Raw genomic sequence first — 22,725 nt, 5'->3', positions numbered from 1 at the left:
GTACGCCATCTGCGACCATGGATCGTGCAGAATGCTGTCAGAGCAACTTTACAAACGCAGAAAAAACAAACAAACAAAATAAACAAACAAACAAACAAACAAACAAACAAACGAAGAGTTTGTTCGCAAAAAAACCGATAAGTCCATTTTTGCCAAATATAGATAACTTGAAAAATGTACCTTTTTATGTAGTGACCTATATATTATTTAAAAGGTCTTATTTTGTACTTTGTACTTTATGACAGAAACCGTACTTCAAAATCTTACAAATAATGGTTTTTGCGAACAAACTCTGAACATTAACACACCCAACAACAATAAAAAAACAAACAAACAAACAAACAAACAAACAAAAAACAAACAAAGCGGAAGTGGACAAGAGTACATGTGACTTTTTTCTTATGAATAATGTGCCATCGACTGGAACGCATTGGCATTGCACGCGGGTGTGACGTGTGCATACGTACTTTTTATAGGATTCACCTCCCAATTTTGATCGCACCAGGGTAAATCTTTCCCCACATAATCATTGTGTATGCATCATTTCTATCGTACATCTCTGTACCCATGAAGAAAATAATAATTTCAACGTACGTTAAGTAGTGTAATTTTCACATTTTAACCTGAACTTTGACCTCGTGACCTAAATCTCCCAATATGATTATTGCCAGGATGGTGTCACACAATCAGAAAATGTACAACATATGATTCAAGAAGATATCTTGAGTAATTTCCAAGACTTTGAGAAAAAAGTGGAATTTTTGCATTTTCTCTTGACCCTTGACCTTTGATCCAATAACCTAAACCTTTCTCGAGAGAATGCTTATCTGGTTCTTCATATTATTATATACACTGTACACTAAGCTTCATTTTAAAAAAAAAAACAGTTTTATAGAAATATTAAAGAAAGTGATGAAATTTTAGTATTTGACCTTACGTTTGACCTACATGCATGAGCTTTGACCTTCAGGCTGTGCGCCAAAAAGTTGATACATGTAGGCACAGCTTCGTTCACTGATTCATACATAATGTGCCAAGTTTCATGTGGACACCCCTAGGGTGAAGCGCTTCCTCGTGGTTACAGCCGTCCACAAAATCAATTCTACGGACGAACAGAAGGACGGATGGACAACCAGACAACAATGCCTCCAGCGACACTACGGAGGCACAAGAATGGTAATTCCGTTCCGTTTAGAACTCGACTCACCTACACGTAAGTACACCCACACACACCCACACACACTCACACACACGCACACACATACACACACACACTGACAGACATACATTTCTTGCCTTGTTTCTTTTTTGTTGAAATAGTATTGCCTTGTTTCTTTTCTATGTGCACTATTATGGTCCGTCCGAGAATGCTTTTTCCTCTCTGTTTTTAATTTCCGAGATTTTTAATTAGCCTTTAATAGATAGTATTCTGTCTTCTTCCGCTTGTTTACGGTAAACTCATGGGAACTGATATCACACAAAAACATATATACACACACATGCACACACACACAAACTGTATATGATTACGTATTTTAACAAAATACATGAAGTCTACATAAATGCTGGTCCTCGGTGATTGGTCATGTAATGCAAATACGTGACAAAATGCAGCAATAATCGAAATCGTTGCATTGCCTGCAGTGACGTCGTGCCAGGTACAGTGAATTCTGGAGTTTGATTGGTTGCCGACGGGTCTAGAGTGAAACGATGTGTATTCATTTAGGAACTATACAATGCTATTACAAAATTGCCTTGCCTATGGTTGGTAATAATGCTTGACAATCCCTCAACCCTACATAATCATAAAGGGGCCCCTCGACGTTTTGCGTAATCATGGCAATAGGGAGCTTTAGATTTTAGACGCGCGGACGTTCAAAGGGGAAAAAAAACATGGTCTGAGCGTGCGCAGTAACTTGACGTGCGCTACTGCGCACGCTCAGACCATGTTTTTTTTCCCCTTTGAACGTCCGCGTGTCTAAAATCTAAAGCTCCCTAATATATTGCAAGGCGAGGCCTCTTCACGATGCTTCTTTGCTTTTCAATTCAAGTCTCCGTCACTTTTGAGACCACAATTGCAACGTCCGCGCGTTATACCGTAACGAAGCCTCGCCTATTTTTGTAACTGCAGGTCAATTTTGAGATTTTGTATAGATTTCCTATGGAAAACAGTGCTCTGTCGTGAAACTAATAAAAAACATGTCTATTTTGTACTACACTGTATTCACATTTTGATTGATTGATTTTATGCTGATTATTGTAGAAGAGTGGTAAGTGACAATTTCTCATGACAAAGCAAAGAAAAACTAAATTCAAAAGAAAATACATGTACATTGAAAAAAATCAAAGAACAATAAAATACATAAGGATTCACTTGATTTTGGGGAGTTTTTATGATGCATTGTTGAATATGATAATAGATATATAGGCCTACAAAACAAAAAGTAGACTCTCAATGCTTTAAATTAGGCAAAATAAGATCTTGAGCTTAATTTGCATAATCAATTATTAAAATTAGAAATTGATGATTTCACAAAAATTTATCAAAGATACAATGTTGTAGATTACGACGTGAGTGTCGGACGTGCCAAATACTGTCATGATCGCGCCATTGATGGTCGAGATGGTGGGGGGGGGGGGGTGGCGGGGTGGAATAGGTGTCCCCCCCCCCCCCCCTCGGATTAAGCATTGCTGAAAAAGCCTGATTAGGGTTCAGACTTACGTTTCCCCTTGTGACAATTCACCAAGCGCTGCGCACTTCGGGAAAATCATGATCTTTCGGGGAAAATTAAAATCTATTTAACTGTACAATCATGTAATGCCTGTGCTATTATAGATGAACTCTCGTAAATAGTACGTAAAACACGCTAAAGGCTCAGTAAACTCAAAGCCACCCCCTCCAAGACAGGGATGTAGATCAATATTCTACAACACACGTACACACACACACACACACACACACACACATACACACACAATTACGATCAATTTATGTTGCTCTGTGTATAAGAATAGAAATATTTGTGTATTATTATGGACATTGATCGAAATATATAGAAAAACAGACGGCAGATAAATTGGTCATTCATATGACTCTTTATTCCTTTATATTTCAGCTTGGACAAACAACAACAATGACAACGAAAGTTATTATGTGTATTACATAGTTGAAGACGCACCTTATAGCAGTCTTGAGAAAGTTGTGAAATAGCGAAAGGAAAAATGATTAATGAAATCGGTAGAAAACCAGATGTACGTCAAGATTCAGGACGTAGCTTTGTATACCTAAAAAAAGATATAAGCTATTTTGCTCATTGTCCATTATCCTCGAAATGATTACATGCTAATACAAAAACCGGAAAAATGTTATCAACTGTAAAATCACTGAATGAAAAGCAGAGGACATACGAAATATTCAACCCATTTCAAATACATGAATTACATACAGCGCCATTCAAATTTTTCTTGACTCACCTCAGCAAGTAATGTACTAGATGTATCATGTTTGAAATTTTGTATCCAGTGGCGGATCCAGGTGAGGCCCACCGGGCGCGCACCCCACCCTTTATTCTTTGTTAAAACGAAAGAAACAAAAAGAAAAAATGGGGGGACTCCCCTTTAATTTTGTACAAGTGCCCTCTCCCCTTTACGGAATTACTGGATCAGCCCTGGTATCTGTGCAGAAAGGGTGACTGGCAGTATAGGTCAGGACAATTGACGTAAAAGATCTCAACAAAGATACAGACAGAAATAATAACTGTACTAAATGCGCTTGAATGTACAAATCTATAATAGAATATACTGTCGATCTGAAAGAGTTGAACGTTGACTCCTTTCAGTAAGAATGAAAGGGAAAACTTTGCTACAATATTTGTATGACAGCGCTATACCTTGTACATGCAGATTAGCCATACTACAAGCAGTAATACAAAAAGCTAACTCCCCCTCAAAAAAAAAAAAAACACCACAAAAAAAAAAACCCTAGGAAGTTAAAAAAAGAGAAACAATCACATCAACGATACCATATTGATAAAAACTAACCAAAGAAATAATTGGAATATTGCTCCTAGATATTATGACACTCTTACTTGAAAAGGGATTCACAGAAGAGAAATAAGCTCAGAACAGAACTTAACAAACAGTATAGAACTAAAGGACCTAAGTGTCGGATGACGTAGAACAGGTGCAAAAACCTAATAATGGTTATTCTTATAAGTGTTTTCTCACAACACTTTGTGACTGAATGAAACAATCTCCCAGACTAAAGTAATTATATCAAACATCACATCACTGAACTCAAAATTAATCTACCATTGAGAAAGCATGAAAGACAAAAAAAAAAAAAAAAAAAAACCTTAAAAAAAAGAGAGAGAGAGACAAGGTTAACCGTGAGCAGCACTCATTTTCATGCCCAGGTCCCCAGTATACTACACAGCTCAAGAAAATATGTTTATTCGTTCGTTACCCTAACGCGTTTTTATTATGGAGAACCAGAGAGGCAAATTTGTTATGTATAACTTTAAGCCCACAACCATGTATGTTAAGCTGGTACGTATAAAGAAACCGGGAGGTTATCGATGTCAAAACAATAAACATTCTCCCTTGGGAAAAAAAAAGGAAGAAGAAAAATAAAACAAACTAAACTCCCTTTTTTTAGGGGGGGGGGAGCTTATTTAATCATAATTTCTTCATTTTTTTTTCTATTAATCTGTTTCGTCTTGATCGCGTGTGTTCTGTGTGTGTGTGTGTGTTTGGAGTGGGGGGGGGGGGTACCCATATCAGACAATGCTTGTCTGGAGTAGCTGTGGGAGTAGGGGTATCGGATAATCTGACTGCCCCCAAAGTCCCGCAACCTCGGTAAGCATTCTACAACTCCATACAGCAGCCTCTTCGTTTTCTATAGTGTGTCTGACTTAAAGCGGCCAACTATGGTATGTATTCACGCCCTTATGCCTATGTACGAAGCCTGGTGACTGTCATGGTGTCTGTCATGGGTTCAATGTGCTGTTGCTCCTGCTTCATTCTCCGGCTTGGTGCAGTGGAAACACCACGTTTTCTTTCCAGAACCTGGCTTTGTGGACACTACTTTGAAGCCCACTCCTTCAAGCATTTCTTGACACCTTTCTTTGCCCCACGCTGCCCCGAGTCCCGCTGCATCGTCCGGTATGTTCGCCTGAGGCAGGCAGCAATACAGACTGTATGTATACACACAAGCCATCGATGGATCCTGAGCGTTGTCCGCCAGTTTCGTTCTCGCGTAGGGCTCTTGAATCATGGCCTACACAGGGGTTAATGCAAATGTTAACAGAGGGGAAAAACACAGTTACAAAGGCCTATATAAGTAAACAACCAGCAAAAATCATGTTTCTTGCCGAAGTACTTCACGACAAAATAATGTAATCTGATATGAAATGGGCCTTGTCATTCTTCCATTTACCTGCAACGGACGTCTACCATAAAGCTGAGTTAATAATGATGTACAAAATTAATGGTGCCCACAATAGATATGTCCCCATTTCGATAGCGTACGCCTTCTTTGAATGCTAAATTGCCTCAGTAATGATGGCACGAAGGCTACAGTACTAAAATGATCAGTTAAATAAAAACAAAGGAAAAAATGGAGGGAAGGGGTGCGTGCGCGACCTTTAATTTTGTAAAGCCCTCCCCCCTTTTTTTTTCTTTTTTGAGGGAATTCCTGGATCCGCCCCTGATGATCATTCTTTGTTGGTCGTCATTCCTGCTGGAAAGAACTCAGTACTCCACGGGGTGTTCACAATCTATTCACAATGCCATAATCGACAATGTGAAAACACTCGAATCTAACAGTGTGAAGTTGATTTCACACTGTGGTGTGGTTTTTCACGGACAGTTTACACAGTGATGTTTTGTTCGACACTGCGAATTGATGATTCAGAATGTGTTCACAATATGCTTGAATTTCACAGTGTGGAATCTCTTCACACTGTGTTCACAATGTCTTCACACTGTGGGACTCTGCAGTGTTCTTTCCAGTAGGGCCAAGCCTATAAAAATGGTATTTACCCACGGAAATTATTTTGAAACTAGTAAAACGTTAAAATTGTGCTTTTGTGAGTCTTTTTTTGTACTTGTGTACAGTTTGTTTTATAATGACTACATACTGTGCACGAATGAAAATTTCTAAAAACTACTTGGGAAAGAAGAAGGATGCCTACGGTACTTTGCCGTCGTATTCATCAGAGGGCAAGGCCTACAGCAAGGTAATCCTCACGGTGCACGCACTTCCAGATAATAAAAATGCGTAGCCTTTTTTCCTCTTACCATTAGTTATCAAAACCGCTTTCACATATAACTTATACTTCAATTCATATCAACATTTTAGGACGCTAACCTTTGCTCCGGGTTTCAGGACGCGGAAAGCTTCTCTTACGGCCTTCTCCGGGTGAAAGCAGTCGTGAATGGCATTGTAGATGAACAGAAAGTCGAATTTCTCCGATAATTCCGAAGGGAGTCCTTCGGCGGAAACGCACTGAAACTCCACGTTCGGTAGACCCTTGGCCGCCTCTTCTGCCTTGACTATGACGTCAGGACTGATATCGAGGCCCATGAAGCGACTGTTGGGGTAATGCTTGGCCATTAGGATCGAGGCAGAACCGGGCCCGCACGCCAAGTCCAGTACCTGAATGCCTGATTCTGTGTATGTGAAAGCAAAGTATCATGATGGTTGACATTTCATGAAAATAAATTTATGTCAGTTATGTGAATATAGGCCTTCTATACATAAGTCGCAGCAGGAAGCTCAAAATCATAAATCTGGCTGAGATGAAGTCATTATTTCATATTGACAACAGATGAAGAGTGATGACACTTAAATGGACGTACATCTGTATACACGTAATCAAAAGCCCCCTTTATAAACTTCCTGGCCACATCTATTACATAAAATAAGTAGCATTGCATATAGTGTATAGGCCTACACTAAAAGTTAAATATTACATAAGAAAGGTAAACCCCAAGACTTTTCATGCTTAACAAAATGTACCGTGTTGGCTGTTATGACACCAACATTTTTTAAAAACATAAGTGGGTGTGATAATAAACCGATAAACTGTAATGGAGGAATATTTATCGCTGTTACAGGGCCAGGATGGGGTGGGGGGGGGGGGGGGGGGGGGGGCTCAAAGCAAAACAGCAATACATTGTGTACTTGCATTTATAGTACACGTATTTGACAACATTGTAAAAGTGTTGGTGCATGCAATACAAATTTTTCTGTGTGCTTAAGAGATTTATTGGGTGTACTTCGACCTTTCGGATATTCATCGCCTCCGGCGTGAATGACCCGGATGTAAGTCGAGACGTACCGAGCTGTTCATGAAGTCCTGGGAAATCCTTTAACTCGTCTAGTAGATAGTGCTGAAAGCGTAGAGAGCTCATTTCAGGCATATAGGAGAAATGTTCATTTGATAGCCCTTCAAGGAAAAGGGAATGCACAAAATATTACTCAGGAAAGCCTCTTTTTTCTCCCCAAATATGCATCTTTACTGTTGGGATCTTCCTAAGTTTCTTACTATTAAGTATTCAATCTTCCAAGTTTCTTGCTGCGATCACAGCGGATTCACATACAGAGCTTTATGACATACAAAAATTTTAATTATTATGTGCAAGCTTCACGTTTCTTCACGGGGAACAGATACATGTACAAGGAATGACCGACACGTCTAACGTATGCATATGTAGACGTGTACCTGTTCAACTAGTCTGTTACAGTGTGATATATCAAGATTGGAAGAAATTTATAAAAGCTACATAGCCTTCTTGTTTGCAATTGCGAACAAACTTTTGAAACCATAACACACCATAATGCAAGTCTTGTCAAACGCGACAGCCAATAGATGGAATCTTATCTGATACCGCTACACAGCTCATTATATGTGCTTGTAATAATTGTCTTGCTTCTCCCAAAAGAGCGCTAACATTATGGAAAATAAGTTTTCCCCATGGCTATTCTTATTACGACAGCTTACGTACAGCTACAATTAGTGTATTAAGTACATTTTGGGCGTATAAAATTATACAGTATATGTCACCCCCCCCCCCCCCAAAAAAAAAATAATAAATGAATAAATAAATAAATAAATAATAAATAAATAAATGAATAAAAATAGATAAAATAAAAAAACAAACATAAATAAATAAATAAAAATAATAAAGAAATATAAAAATTAAAAATGTAAACAAATAAATAAAATCGGATTTTCACATTGATAACATCCAATATGATCAAACTGTCTAAATTCCACTTCAGGGCCTTAAATATAACATATTAGCTATATTAAGCAGAAACCCCCATTCAGTTTGGTTAAGTGGTCACAGACAAAATAAATGTGGATTGTTGTAACGCATGTCTGATTCTTCCAAGTTTAGCACTTAACTGCTTAATGTGTGAACACAATGGACAGAACTTGGAGGGAAGGGATTCCTGACATGCTCTCTACAAAACTCCTCATTTCTCTTTGACCACTGAAAGCAAATCGGATGGGGTTTTCTGTAAGATGTGGGTAATAATTATAGTTTCATACCCTGAAATTGTATTTGAATTGACTCACTTCAAGTTATCTTTGCGGAGGGTCCCGCTGTATTTCTTTTTTTTTTGGGGGGGGGGGGGGGCATGCGGTACTTTTACAGAAATGCATTATATCAAAAGTGAGAATAAGATTGAATTACCCACCTCGAGGGCCATTTGGCGAGAAACATTCCCTCACGTCATTGACGGCATAAGATAGTGATGTAACATGTCCAATTCCGATTGGAATCTCATGCTCGATATTTCCTGGTATGAAAAATGAGCGGCGATGGGAAGGGAGAAAGAAGGTGTCAGATGCCGCGTTGTAGTCGACGATGCGGCCGCAAACCAAGATGCCGAGTAATTCCCTGACGTATCTATAACCATGGCAACAAAGGACACAAACAACTGAATTGATAATGCGTCTTTAGTAGCTCTGAATTGTTCCGTACAGAATCTCGGCGACACAAACTTCTTACATTCATACTTCTTACACCTTACGTCCAACTTCCAGGTATACATGTTTATATTATCAATTTTCAGCTAAGATAATCATTGTATAAGATGCTCATTTTCTTTGATGATTATCCGATCGAGAATCAGCGATTGTTAGCAATCCATTTGTATATAGTTAAATATATACTCTCATGGGAAACATAACAGACCAACTGCATCAGTCGTTCAAATTAGGCCGAAATAATGAAGTTCTGCCTTGTAATCTTAAAATCAGTGACATCAGGTCATTAGAATAATTAATCTATATGAATTACATGACATCGTTCTACATTATTTATATCTTTTGTTTGTGAAAAAGTCTCACAAACTATTTTTTTTTCCAAACATATCTACATGCTGCTGGTTAAATATACTATAGTCACAACCACAAAACATTTTGAGGGGAAGCATTTGATTGACCTAAAGGGGAAACATCCGCTAATTCTCAGGCCATCACTACTTTCGGCTAAAATGACGACCCCTCATATTATGATGCGGACGTCACTGTTCATGACTGAAAAGAATATTACCCCAAATGCATAATGTTGATTCAGTGAACGCAGAAATATTAAATGAACACATCAGTGAATTTTGAGGAAAATCGGACAGTCCCTTCAAAAGCTAAGATCTATTTACTTATTTATTTATATATTTATTTATTTATATATATATATATATATTTATTTATTTATTTATCGATTCATTTACTTACTTTAAGTAGTTCCATGTGCTGTCAATATGGGAAATGAAGTTCTCACAAAAAAATCGTTTTTGGATGCGAAGTACTACTTCATCCCCTCTATATCGGATTGTATGTTAAGGGTGATATTCGCACTGCCTCTATGAATCAAGTGCCAGTATAGATAATGAACTCATTCCGTACGCCACAAAAATGAAAATGGGAAGTCTCTTTAAATAAGACGTATTGTCTTTACATCGTTCCAAACTGTTACATCTGATCTCACATTATTTTTGTAGCTCGCCTATCCAGCGATGACGGCACATGATTGTAATACACTACATTGTACTTGAAACACACATACAGTCAAACTGTTCCACCAAAGGGAGACACAGAGTGACGGATAAGGACAGGTGGCCGTTGAAGACAGATCCTCGGATACAATGTATTTTGGTGTGTGTATCACATAAAATTACACGTATCATCATTCTAATGGTACGTACATGTACGTGTGTTTCATAAATCGAAAACGCCTTTAATACTGAATTTATGTCTTTATATCGCATTTACTCAAGCATACAGCAAGCAAGCTTTTCACGAGTGCATATGCCTGAATGGCGGGCGAATACATGGTGGTGGCCATTACTGAACATGACCGCCATGGCTGCAAAGCAGAAAAATACGCTGAATTATCGACTCGGCAGAGGCGTTATATACAGGCAGTATGGTCGCTATTACAGCTCAAAATCTACCGCGGGATACAAAATTAGTGGCCCCTAATGCACATTATAGGGTCTTTATTCTCTCAGGGGATTTTTATTTACAGTATTTTTTCTTAAATAGCCGTATACGGCAGGTGGCCGCAACAGGTGGCCACTAAGGCAGGTTTGACTATGCACTCACCAATTTTACAAACACACACACACACACGCTCACACACACACACACACACACACACACACACACACACATACACACACAAACACGCACACACACCACACACACACACTCACATTTCATAATTTCCATCAGGATATAAGTCGCTAAAAATGACCATTTTCATTTTGATAATAATTATATTTTGTGTATGGCATTTTGGCGAGAATCGTAAACATGCGTATTGAGAATGATTTCCTGTCCTTTCAAAGATTATTGACTTGAAAAACTGGCGGGCACCATGAGCTCCTTTTGATTTTCCAAATAATTTGCTAGCTTTCCTTCCTGCATCAAAGCAATGAAAATTTCTATTGTTCCAAACCAATGTCAGTAAATATAATTACATGATGTTAAAAAGAATCGAACCACAGCTAATGGACTTACACTGAACAGTGCATCGGGTAACTCCACAAGAGCTCATGATTAGACATAAATGCGTCGTTTCATCTGCATTGCATATACATTTTCTTTGGGCTTTCCTGATGCATATGTACAAATAAACAAGCAAATTGCAATTGTGCATGCAGCAGGGTTTAACAAAAAGAAAACACTGCCCACACGTCCTTAACATGAACGCCTCTTTTATTGATTTTTTCTTATGACACTGAAACAGTTGACGATATGAAAAGTGCAAGAATTAAATCGATACATAATGATGCACGGTACACGGTACTAGGCCTATTATAGTACATGTATGTGTATCTCTAATAAAGCTGAAGACATAAATCGGGAATGAAAAAAAAAAACCAACAAAACCATCATTTCGATGACAACTATATTACAGTAAATGTAACGTTATAGGTCAACGGAAGTTTTCCTGGCGGCCTCTTCAATAAATTCAATGCGGACCACTTCTGTCTTCTGAGACACATGACCAGCACTCCTTATGCAGGTCTATATTAAACGTGAACCATGCCAATCCCAAATCTCAAATCAAGTCATTCAACAGGGATTCGATTAGATACATGAATAACGTGAGACACACGTACATCGTATACAGTATCTGTCGCCCAAATCCATTATGACATTAATCTGAGTCTTTAGATACCGCTGCACTATATTATATGACAATTGCAGCGTATGATGAATATTCCTGGAGTAGTATATAGCGCTATTCATTTACCAAAATGTGATATATACCTTTGTCTCAACGAAATGCATCTGGACGTATCTTCAAATCATAATAACACTGTCTTAAAAAGACAATACAGTAGGTTTATTGATCTGATTTCTGAAAGCTGATGTGGTTGCCATTCATAATGCACCGTCCATCTTAAATTCTCTGAGGGACTTTAACCTGCCAGCACAAATACTTTACTGTTTTCACTTTTCTTTACCACACTATAAAACATTTCCAATTATGTCTAAATGTTCATTAAGATTTTAGGAAGAGAGTTTAGCTGCTCAACTGTAATAATTATGTCTCCGTTTATTTTTTTTTTCTTCATATAATCGATGCTTTCATGCGAATGATTACAAGATCCTTAACCTTGAGGCGACGCTAAGATAAATATACTGAATTATTTCGAAAGTCATGGTTCTTTCACTATGATAATGATATTGAAGAGTCTTGAACCGTTTGAAACAAATTTCTTCGAAAAGAGAGAAACATCTCAAAATTTTCTAATCGCACATTTGTAAAAAAAATAAATAAACAAAAACTAAACAAAATCTATAGCTTAAAGCAAAGGCGACATTGATTTACACAGCAGCGTAAACAATATCGTCTTCGCCTCTTGATTTCTCTTCAATTTGTTATTTCTGACGATTCCACTTCGTGATAAATATTCTCGACTGAACCCTATCGAGTTCTGTCTGCTGTTCATTTTGTTCCTTATACCTCATGCCTTTGGGACCGCACGGCTCTAAGATCAGGTATGGCTCCCTGTCGCCATTTCATTATACATTTACATCTAGTTTGATCTTGTGAATTTCTTACCTCGTTTCCACGAATATAAACCGAAAAAAAAACAAAACTACGTCTCATCGAGACATCTCAATTCGTACTAAAGCCATTTTGGCAGTGGTTTTAAACAGACGATGAAACTTTTTTTTTTTCAAGTTCACGCAAAGCTTTTTGTCTAATATAAACTTTTCATTTTTTTTTCACCGACGATATTTCCAGGAAAATCTACGAATGCTAATCTTAAACCTACCCAATCTTATTTGTAAAAGTTATTTTCAAAAAATGAATCAAGGATTTCAGAAATTTTCTTTTTTTTTTCTTGTAACACCATCAAGTACACCTTCCAATGTCTTAAATATACTTGACACTGGAATCAATGTCAGATATTTGTAATATTCTTGAGGTAATGATAATTGAATTTCTTTCCAAATCTGTTTTGTCCATTAGGCGTTTTCACATCAGCCCGATGTTTCGAAATAGCGCGCTATTTTCTGATATGGGAAACCATCCCGATAGCAAAATAGCGCGCTATTTGATAATGTGAACACAAATTAGCGCGCTTTTATTGTATCGCTCTGATCGAGAAAATTTCTCGAGTCCAACTCGAGAAATTTCTGAAATAGCGGGATAGTAGCGCGCTATTTGATAATGTGAAAACGACTCGAGAAATTAGCGCGATGCATCCCATCATGCCTAGCGTTTGTGACCCGATCGATCGAGGCAAACTGCACACAAGTCATGAGGAATTTTTGAGAGGATACACACATTGCTGATGCTGTTTGCACATACTCAGCTGTCGAATTAGCTCAAAAAAAATTCGGGCTAATTCTCTTCGGGCTGATGTGAATAAGAAATGAAATAGCGCGCTAATTCGCAATCGCGAAAAATATCTCGAGCTTGGATTTTTATCAGGCTGATGTGAAAACGCCTAGTGTGATGATTTTGTGATAACGTAATTTCAATCTGTGACATAATTAATGTAAACCATGTAAATTATCAGTAATAAATCTTCTGATGAGGAAGAGAAATCAATGTTACGTTGAATATCTAATAACCCCCGACACAAATGGCAATTGCATTAGACGAACCAATTCCCTTCCTGGCAAACATGAGTCTAATAACCCGGTAGACATGAGGCAGTTACTGAAAAACAGAATAAAACACAGTGTACATTAAAATTAACTATGATGACAGTTCACGTATAAGAATTATAAAAAAAAAAAGTTCATCTGAGTAATGAGCTAATGATGCTGGCTGGGTTAGGTCTCAGTGAGTTCAAAAGTTCCTGCTGGATTCTGAGCAAACGAAGTCGCTCTTCGTGCTCAACCCGCTCGTTTTTCATTTCCATTCTCAATTTCTTAATGCGCAGTTCGCATTCTTCTCTTTGCAAGCGTTCGAGTGTTCTCGGGCAACCACGCGACACTCGGGGGCGTTTTCGACTGTCTCGTGCTGTCAGGGAAGGCACATCGAAAAATCCATTGGCTTCCATGGGTGTAGTTGATGATGTTGCAAAGGTGCGACGTGATGCACCCCGTGAGCTTCTAACAGCTGCTGCGCTGCGCTGGACTTGAGTAGGTCTTCCTTCCTGAGACGTGGTGGGCACATCTCGTGCAGGAGTTGGCAATGAATGCGGTAGTTGCATGGGGCTGGCAATAAATTCCGTGTTAGCATGCGATACACCAGGAAGCGGATGTCCAGATGGTGATGTGCTGTTGCTTTCCCCGTCGGTTCTTACAGATTCTGGATATGCGTTCGTATCGTTCCTGGAAGACTGGGCAGCGATCACGTTGGTGATAGCGATGACGTCGCTGCTGGTCGTTACCGCATCCCTTGTCTGGAGTGCCGGTAAGCCAATGTGTTCCTTGTCTGTAAATGAGAATTAGATAAAAAGGAAGTCACATGACCTCAAAACGTGATCACCCTGGAAGTGAAATGGTGGTCCTGCTAGCACAATGTTCTGGAAAGAGAATAGTCGATTCGTGTAATAACCTTTTGCTCTTCGCCTGTGCAAAATTAAATCCAAAATTCAGCATGAAACAGCATGAAATTGGCTTACAATGACACTGGATTATTGTGTATTTGCACTAATAAGCATAAACTACAGGCAGTTGCCAGACACAAGAAATCCGACTGACTATAAAAGAACGCTCAGAAATAGGCTAACCTTAGACCTTTTTTTTTAATGTCGCACTGTGAGCACCTTTACGGGTGCAATTTTGCACATTGGCAGACACTTTTTTATTTGTCTGAAAGGTGCAAAGTTGCACCCGTAAAGATGCTCACAGTGTGACATTGGTCAGCATCTTTAAAGGTGCTAGGTTGAACCTATTTTACGTAGTGTACACAGTATATAAACTTGTTATAAACAGGGTCAGATAGGCCCAGGTATAAAATACCCTCATATAACAAGGTGAGTTTGCAGGTTCCAAATCTTATTTGGTTGTTTTGGATCCTGATAATGTGAGAAACCTGCAAACAGCTGTGATAAGGTAGGCCTACTGTACTGTCGCGGTTTTAAGATCCTCGGTATATAGTGAGGCTGACTTAAGTTGGATTCCATGTATGTTCAGCTTATGCAGAAAGCTTACGCTATCCCAAAGACTTTTTTCCCCCTTTTAGCGATAACCCGTAATTTGTCATCACATAATCAGGAAGTATGAACAGTAACTGTTTGCCTTCATTACGAAACTTGTAATGTCCCTACTTGTATGCAACCTTCGTAATTTTGACTTAATTTCTGGTATAGAAACACGATTGAGAATCACGGGGCTTGAAAACAACAACAAAGACACAAAGTGATTTGGCTGATCATTGATCGTGGGCACCAGGTGGCACAACCTTAATCATAAACGCCCAAACGTGACTACTATGGGTGATATTAAGCCTGTTCTTAGAGAATGAAATTTATGTGGATTGAGCGACTGCAGAAATTATCATTCGTTCAATACTTTCAGTACAGTTTGAGGAGAGTCGAACAGTATACGTTCTGAAGTTATGAACATTTAAAATTTCGTTGCCGAGTTCGTTGCTGAATATTTATAAGACTACATGAACAACAATTCGTGATATGCCAGTTGGACAAGGATATTCATCTTCTAAAGAGAATTTTAAAGAAAATTCTTTACATGATTTCATTTTTCGATCAGTATGAAAGCGCACTTATCCTTCCTTTTTCGTATTCAAGGCCGAAGGAATATTACCCTTGATGTCAGTAACAAACTTGTGGAAGAGAATTTATCGGAGCTTATCATTCAAAGAAAAAAAAAGGTGAAATTCTGTTTATAATCATTGTCCAAATTTGACGTCATGAATTGTTGTAGTCTTTTTGTCCGTGTAGCGATGGCGGTATACTGAAACTCTGAATACTCAAAACTTTTTCAAGAACGGATTGTCTGATTTTCCACAAACCTCACTACATGTTGTAGGTGTGATTTTACTACTAGTATCAAGTGCATTTTTTCATTCACTGAATCCAAATAATTGGGTTCAGTGCACGATGAATAATATACCTTCATCCAGGAAGTGGTCGTCTTCCATTTCGTCGTCCTCGTCTACGACGACAGCATTGTGAGTACCTCGAAGTGCGGATTTGTTCATGTAGTAAATCACCTTCTCCGCGATTGAGTCATCCCCAATTGCATCCAGGTCGGCAAGATCTCCGGGATGATCTGCTGACGCAGCTGGCAGATCTGCATGCAGTGCTCTTTGGAGCCGCTGATCCGCCACCATACGTTTTGACCTGGTCTTGATGTTGTCCCAAAGTTTCTTGACCTGCCGAACACTGCGAGGATAATTGCAGCAAGGGTCGCAGTTAAAACGATGGGCAATGTCTGACCAGGCGTCATGCTTCTGTTCCAAGGTCAAGGAGTCGTTCTGCTTCTTTTCGACAATGTGGATCACTTCGAGGACCATCTGCACCAAAGTCTGCTTCTCCAGGTCCGAGAAATGACGATTCTTGGCCATTGAAGAAACGTCGCTCATCTTGAATCTTCAATCATTCACTAGTCTTGCTCCGCGCAACTTGACAGTGGTACAGTACCTGTTGAAAGTACCCTAGTTAGGGAAATAATTTAAAAAATATCAGCATTTGGAGAGCATTGTCCTATTAAAATACCAACAATTAGGCGCATCAGCTCCTGGAGGGACTGGCGTTTCCCCATCAAGCACGGACTTTTGCGTTTTGTAAACACCTGGTTCTCCCACTTCTCCTGATTCTTCCTTTTTCAAAACGCGTTCGATGTGATGTACATGTACTTATATCAATGAGGTATACTACCTCCTATATACATGGCAAGGGTAGAACAGAAAAGTCGAGACATCTATGTTCTCTGCTTTCCTTCACAATAGCCTTCATGACTTGTGCAATCAAACTGTAAATTTGGTAGGCCTTGTATAGTTTCCTTCATCTAATTACAACTCGCCTGGTGCGGAGCCTCTGTGAAATCTACAGTAGAACAGCTATAGGTTGTGAGTGGTATCGTATCTAACATCATTGCATATGGGCCTAAAAATCAGAATTATCTATGAGTAAAAATAAATTAATGCTTAGAAAAGCAACAATGGAAGAAAATCAAAGCATGCAAGTACACAAATCGAGGCATAACTTGCTTGTAGCACGGTAGGAACGCTGCGTACAGCTGTCGACGTTGACAAGGGCCTGCCACAGTCAAACTGTGCGTGTTGTTGTATGCAGATTCAACGGACGGCCTCAATGGCGAGCTCCTATTCACTTCCTACAGTGCTTGATTGCACGCCCTCGAGTTGACCTTAAGGACATCCTCGTGTGAATGACGTCACAATACACAAACTGTGTGGCTGGGAAGAGCACGCGCCAGGGCATGCACACACCTCGTATTAGTCTTACGATTCAGGCTCTATTCGTAAGAATCACTTATTGTCGTTCGCGTCCATTTTCAAAACACCTCGATATATATAGGCTTATGCAAGATAAATCGAGGTGCTGCTGCGAACTTGTCAAATAAACCGATATCTAAGCAACCCACATTGTTGGCAGATTGAAAATGGTACGGCACCGCAGGTAGTGGAATCTCTTCGCAATTTGTGCAAATTTTATGCGTAGCACGACAACTGAATGGTTGCAGCATACATTTCTGACTTTGATGTTCCATGGAGCTACATACGGGTATTACATAATTGTATCTCCTATTGGCCGTCAGCATGCTCCAGGCCGCTCTTCCCTCTAGTGTTTGGATATACGGGAACGAAAGAATTTAAGCTGTATCTCAGAGATATTGTTGAAATCCTGTTTGGAACTTTGTGCCGGTGATATACGGGAAAAAATAAAATCCTTCCAGGTTTTCTTCAGATCTTCATCATTATGTTAATACCTGTGATGGGGACTGAAAAAAAGAAGAAGAAAAGGAATAGGCCCTATATATCTCATAACAACAGACCCGAGGGTCTCGCGCTCACCCAAGTATCGCAAGTTCACCTTCCACGCATTCTCGCGGACTTACCTGAGAATATAATTGCAAACTTTGAGGGGTGCCTTGAGAGCTGGAGGCATGGTGTCCATTTAAATGTTACAGTATTCCATCACACTGGTAAAAATACTTGCAAACTACATAAAGTTGACTGTACTTTAATAGAAAGTTTGCCTATGTAGTTTGAAAAAAAGACTTTAAAGCTCTATCACTTCTGATTCTAGAGAAGACATTCTTTTTTTAACATTTCTTAATTTTGAAGGTTTGGACCCCTGGGGCAATCAGGGGGAGCATGGTGCCCATACCTATCCCCCTACGAAAGCTACCTGCCAAGTTTGGTGGAAATGCATCATTATTATTGTATTCAAGAAGATGAAAATTTACTGGAAAAATAGGCCTGGATCTGCAATGGACAAGCTTGAAAGTACAGTCATGAATGTATTAATGTACTCATAGTATTAATTTCGCTTTATCAATTAGGGTTCTAGAGAAGAAAATTTGTAAAATGAGGTCTATCCCTTAATTTGGGGGTTTGGGCCTCGAGGGGCCCAAAGGGGAACATGGTGCCCACTTGAGGGAGATCCTAACCCCCTATAGGCATGCTACCTGCCAAGTTTGGTAAAAATCCATCGAGGGATTTTTAAGAAGATCAACATGCAGGCCTACAAGTTAAGTTCTCTTGCCCCCCCCCCCCCCTTTTTTTTTTTCGTTAGGGGGTCGGGCACCCCTGATTCATCCATGAACAAACTTGAAAAAGCAGTCATCAATGTAGGCCTATACTAACCAGGCCCGTAACTAGCGAGCAGGGTCCGCTTGAACAAAAAAAAAAAGTGAAAACTTCCTCCCAAACCTCTAAATACGACAGAAGAATGATTTTTAAAGATAAAACAACAACCAAAATAAAACAAAAACAAAAACAAAAAGCCAGCCTTACCCAAACTCGACTAACGTCTCTTGCGCTTCTCCACAGTCATGGGGGGGGGGTGCCCCTCATAACATTTTTTTGGGGGCAAAACGAGTTTCCCCCCCCCCCCCCTGCCCCCTGTAACAAATAATTTATCAATTATTCAAAGAACAATATGAACAATAAAGGCACTTTTCTTGTCTAAAAGGTGTCAATTTCATAACCGAAAATGCAAAATTTTCGCCCCTAACGGGGCGGAAATCATAATTCATTATTAATATACACTACAATATCTATACACTAATATTTACTTATGAGTAAATTTAGTGATAGATGGCAGCCTCGCGTCGTCGATTGTGCCCCCTGAAACATACCTTTAGTAAACCTTACATTTTCCCTTTCTTCTATGCTTTTTAGCAATATAAGAATAATCTTTATTGCTCGAACAATGCGATCACTTTTAAGCTTTTATTGAATACATTTTAGACGAATGGCAAAGTGAAAGTGGCTCGCTCGCTCTGCCCGTACATATATAGTAAAATGCACAGTTTTCATACATGTAAGTTATGATAGTCCTTCGCAGTGATGTTTGTTTTACCCCCCTCCAACACCCTCGCCAAGGATCTCACACCATCACATAATGTACACCCCGTATATGTCATAATCGTAGTCCTTCACACTATTTTTTTTTTCGCCATGTTTAATTCCCTTGAAATTTGCTTTTAAATGCTCCATAAACGCGACTTTTGTACTCTGTTTTTACAAAAAGTCCCTACCGTGGGAGGGGGATTTCCCCCCTCCTACACACTCCCCCCTCCCACACCCTCCCCCTGCTCGGTCGCTTCGCTCCCTCGCCGAGGATCTCACACGTTCACATAAATGTACCCCCGTGTTTTAATCATAGTCCTTCGCACTATTTTTCTCACTATGTTTAATTTCCTAGAAATTTGCTTTGAAATGCTCTATAAGCACGACTTTTGTACTCTGTTTTTACAAAAAGTCCCTATATACCGTGGGAGGGGGGTATTCCCCCTCCCACATCCTCCCCCTGCTCGGTCGCTTCGCTCCCTCGCCGAGGATCTCACACCGTCATATCAAAATGTACCCCTCCCCCCGCATGTTATAATCATAGTCCTTCGCACTAATTTTGTTTTTTACTTAAGTTTAATTTCCTAGAAATTTACTTTTAAATGCTCTATAAACACGACTTTTGTACTCTGTTTTTACAAAAAGTCCCTACCGTGGGAGGGGGGTATCCCCCCCCCCCCTCGCCGAGGATCTTACACCGTCACATAAATGTACCCCATATGTTATAATCACACGCACTAAATTTTTCCATTATGTGTAATTTCCTAGAAATTTGCTTTTAAATGCTCTATAAATGCGACTGTTGTACTCTGTTTTTACAAAAAGTCCCTCCTGTGGTACCCCCGCTCGGTCGCTTCGCTCCCTCGCCGAGGATTTCACACTGTCACATAATGTGCCCCCGTCGAGATTTTGCCCCCCCCCCCCCCAAAAAAAAAAAAAAAAACACACGGCACCAAGGCAAGCCTCGTTAATATTAAGTAGATAGTTACTTAATATTAACGAGGCTTGCCTTGGTGCCGTGTGTATTTTCTGCGTCAAATTTGTACGCAAATTTGTCAAAGAATATAAAGCAACAACAACGACAAAAGTACACATCCCTGAACGAGTGGATAAAGGCGGCTCGCTCCACTCGCCGGCCAACAGGTTTGTGGGGTAAACGCGCTATACGGGGGCACGCAGAGCGAGTCGCCTTGTTCAAAGGCTACAGGGCTGCAGGAAAAAAAACAACACGCTGAATCATGACTTGGCTATGACTACGACATATTTGTGTCCGCCATACACATGTTGCTGATCTGCCACGCGAACGCCAAACGACGCTATTATGAGCTAAAAATTGTGTTCTGCACAATGCGCAAGGAAGACGTTTCCATTATTCGTCTTTATAGCATTCGCGTCGCTGATCTACCACGGGAAACACAATCAATAGTATCCGCTGGTCGCGTTAGACAGGTGGCTGCTATGCTTAGGGTTTTTAACGTGGCCTTTTTTTTTTCTTCTTTTTTTTTCGGGGAGATTTTCTTTTTTCAGTGACGCATACGGCAGGTGACCGCAAGTGGCCACTAAGTCAGGTTTGACTGGTAGCTTATGAAATTTAAAGCATGCCTTCCGTTATTTTTCCCCGCCTATCAAAGGTCGATCATGTTTAAATTGCATAATAAAAGTACGAACAACTTCTGACATCATTACCGACGAGTCTATGTGCCCTTAAGGTATGGAAACACTGGGCACTGGACTAGAATGAATAATTGTGTCCTTTTAATTTATGTCGATTACTCACTGGTTCCTCAATATGATAAACCAACGTCAAGAAGGTTTGGTATAAAATCGGGGAGGGGTGGGGTTGTTACATGAGTTTGTTTAGTCGACCAGAAATACAATGATTATTTGCAATTATCGATTAGGGCCTGCGTGGTGAAGTCATAGTGCATAATTATGGTGTGATGACATTTGATTAGGCCAACGTAATAGAATGTTACATGGCAGATTGTAAACTTTCTGTCTTCATTTACATTTATCAATTCATACAATACGACCGTGTCTCAGTAGCAACAATTTAATCAGCTCAAAACCAAGCCGGGAGTGACGCACATATCGAATGTAGTGTATCGCATAATTGGCTACAAATAATTATCGGGCTTATAACAAGCCTCGCCGCCGCAATTCCCACCTCTCTTTCAGGAGGGCTATCTCGGAGATTTCTCGACATGACTTTGGCTCGTCAAGATGGCTCATCTTTTCCAGCAACCCCGTAGCCACGCCCATCGCCACGCCCAGTGCTGTGAAACCTTTGACCTGCACATCAGAGAGGTACTCTCCGAAAGATTCCTTCGTCTGATCTTGCGGCCTGGATTCCGCAGCCATTATTGTCTCGCAGGTCGGCGTGCTTGAACCCGGCTATCACAATACGTGCTCTTACAGCTCTTTGAGTTCACTCCCAGTAGGATGTTAGACCTTGATAGACCATCAGCTACTTTGCTGCGATAAATGTCAGATGCTAAGTCAATGATATGTTCGCTTTCGAAGCTAACAAGATGTTGTGTCATACGCTGTAGGTTGTACGAGGTGTGACAAATACACGTGTACACAATTAGGAATACACGAACCTGAATGCATGAACGTACGTCACTACAGCTAGCAGCGTGCACGTGTCTCTTGTTGAGAACCGATAAACATGCGACGTTCGACAGGCAGCTGCCACTGAGTATGCAAGAGGTTATTGCAAGGGACCACCGATCACCTCGTCCGTACTTGACGGTACTCTGGGCTCGCAACGGACGCCTTGCGAAGCGCAATGAGCACGGCCGTCGCGACTTCCGCGTACTGCAGCGACTGAACTGTGTACCTGCCTGCATGCAATACTAGTACATGTAGTATCATTACAGAGCCAAACTTCGGCGCCCATAATAGCACCCGTACACAAAGAAGCACTATAATGCTAACCTAACAGCATTGTCACCGCTCTTCCTAAAAGGGGAGCAAGCGAACAATTTGCGAAGGACTCGAATGGCAAAAATTCAACATGCGGAAAAGTTTTTCTCCGAATGTGTGCCGACAACGGAGCCGCAAACCATTCTTGCGCAGTTTGTGCGAAGTTCTCACGACGTATGGTGTGCGAATGTGTACCATTCGGCCAGTTATGTAGGGCCTACTAGTATACAGTCAAGCCTACCTTAGCGACCACCTGTCTATAGCGGTCACTGAAAAATCCCCCAGAGAAAAGCCCTGTTA

The 22,725-nt window shown here is 40.0% G+C and overlaps 1 protein-coding gene across 1 annotated transcript; it reads right to left on the bottom strand.

The window, feature by feature from the left end:
• Positions 1 to 4,996: 4,996 nt before the first annotated feature.
• Positions 4,997 to 22,079, bottom strand: LOC139717489 (S-adenosylmethionine-dependent methyltransferase Rv2258c-like). Its single transcript, XM_071628995.1, has 5 exons — positions 21,665 to 22,079; positions 8,711 to 8,922; positions 7,344 to 7,451; positions 6,371 to 6,672; positions 4,997 to 5,278 (listed from the first exon to the last, which is right to left on the bottom strand). The coding sequence occupies exons 1-5, from the start codon at positions 21,856 to 21,858 to the stop codon at positions 4,997 to 4,999; spliced, it is 1,098 nt and encodes a 365-aa protein (XP_071485096.1). The 5' UTR covers positions 21,859 to 22,079.
• Positions 22,080 to 22,725: the final 646 nt, after the last annotated feature.

This window comes from Diadema antillarum, unplaced genomic scaffold (genome assembly GCF_040938485.1).
Source record: "Diadema antillarum isolate AM-2024a unplaced genomic scaffold, OU_Dant_1.0 scf00000075, whole genome shotgun sequence".
In the NCBI taxonomy this organism is placed as follows: domain Eukaryota; kingdom Metazoa; phylum Echinodermata; class Echinoidea; order Diadematoida; family Diadematidae; genus Diadema; species Diadema antillarum.
This window is presented reverse-complemented; position numbering and strand designations above follow the sequence as displayed.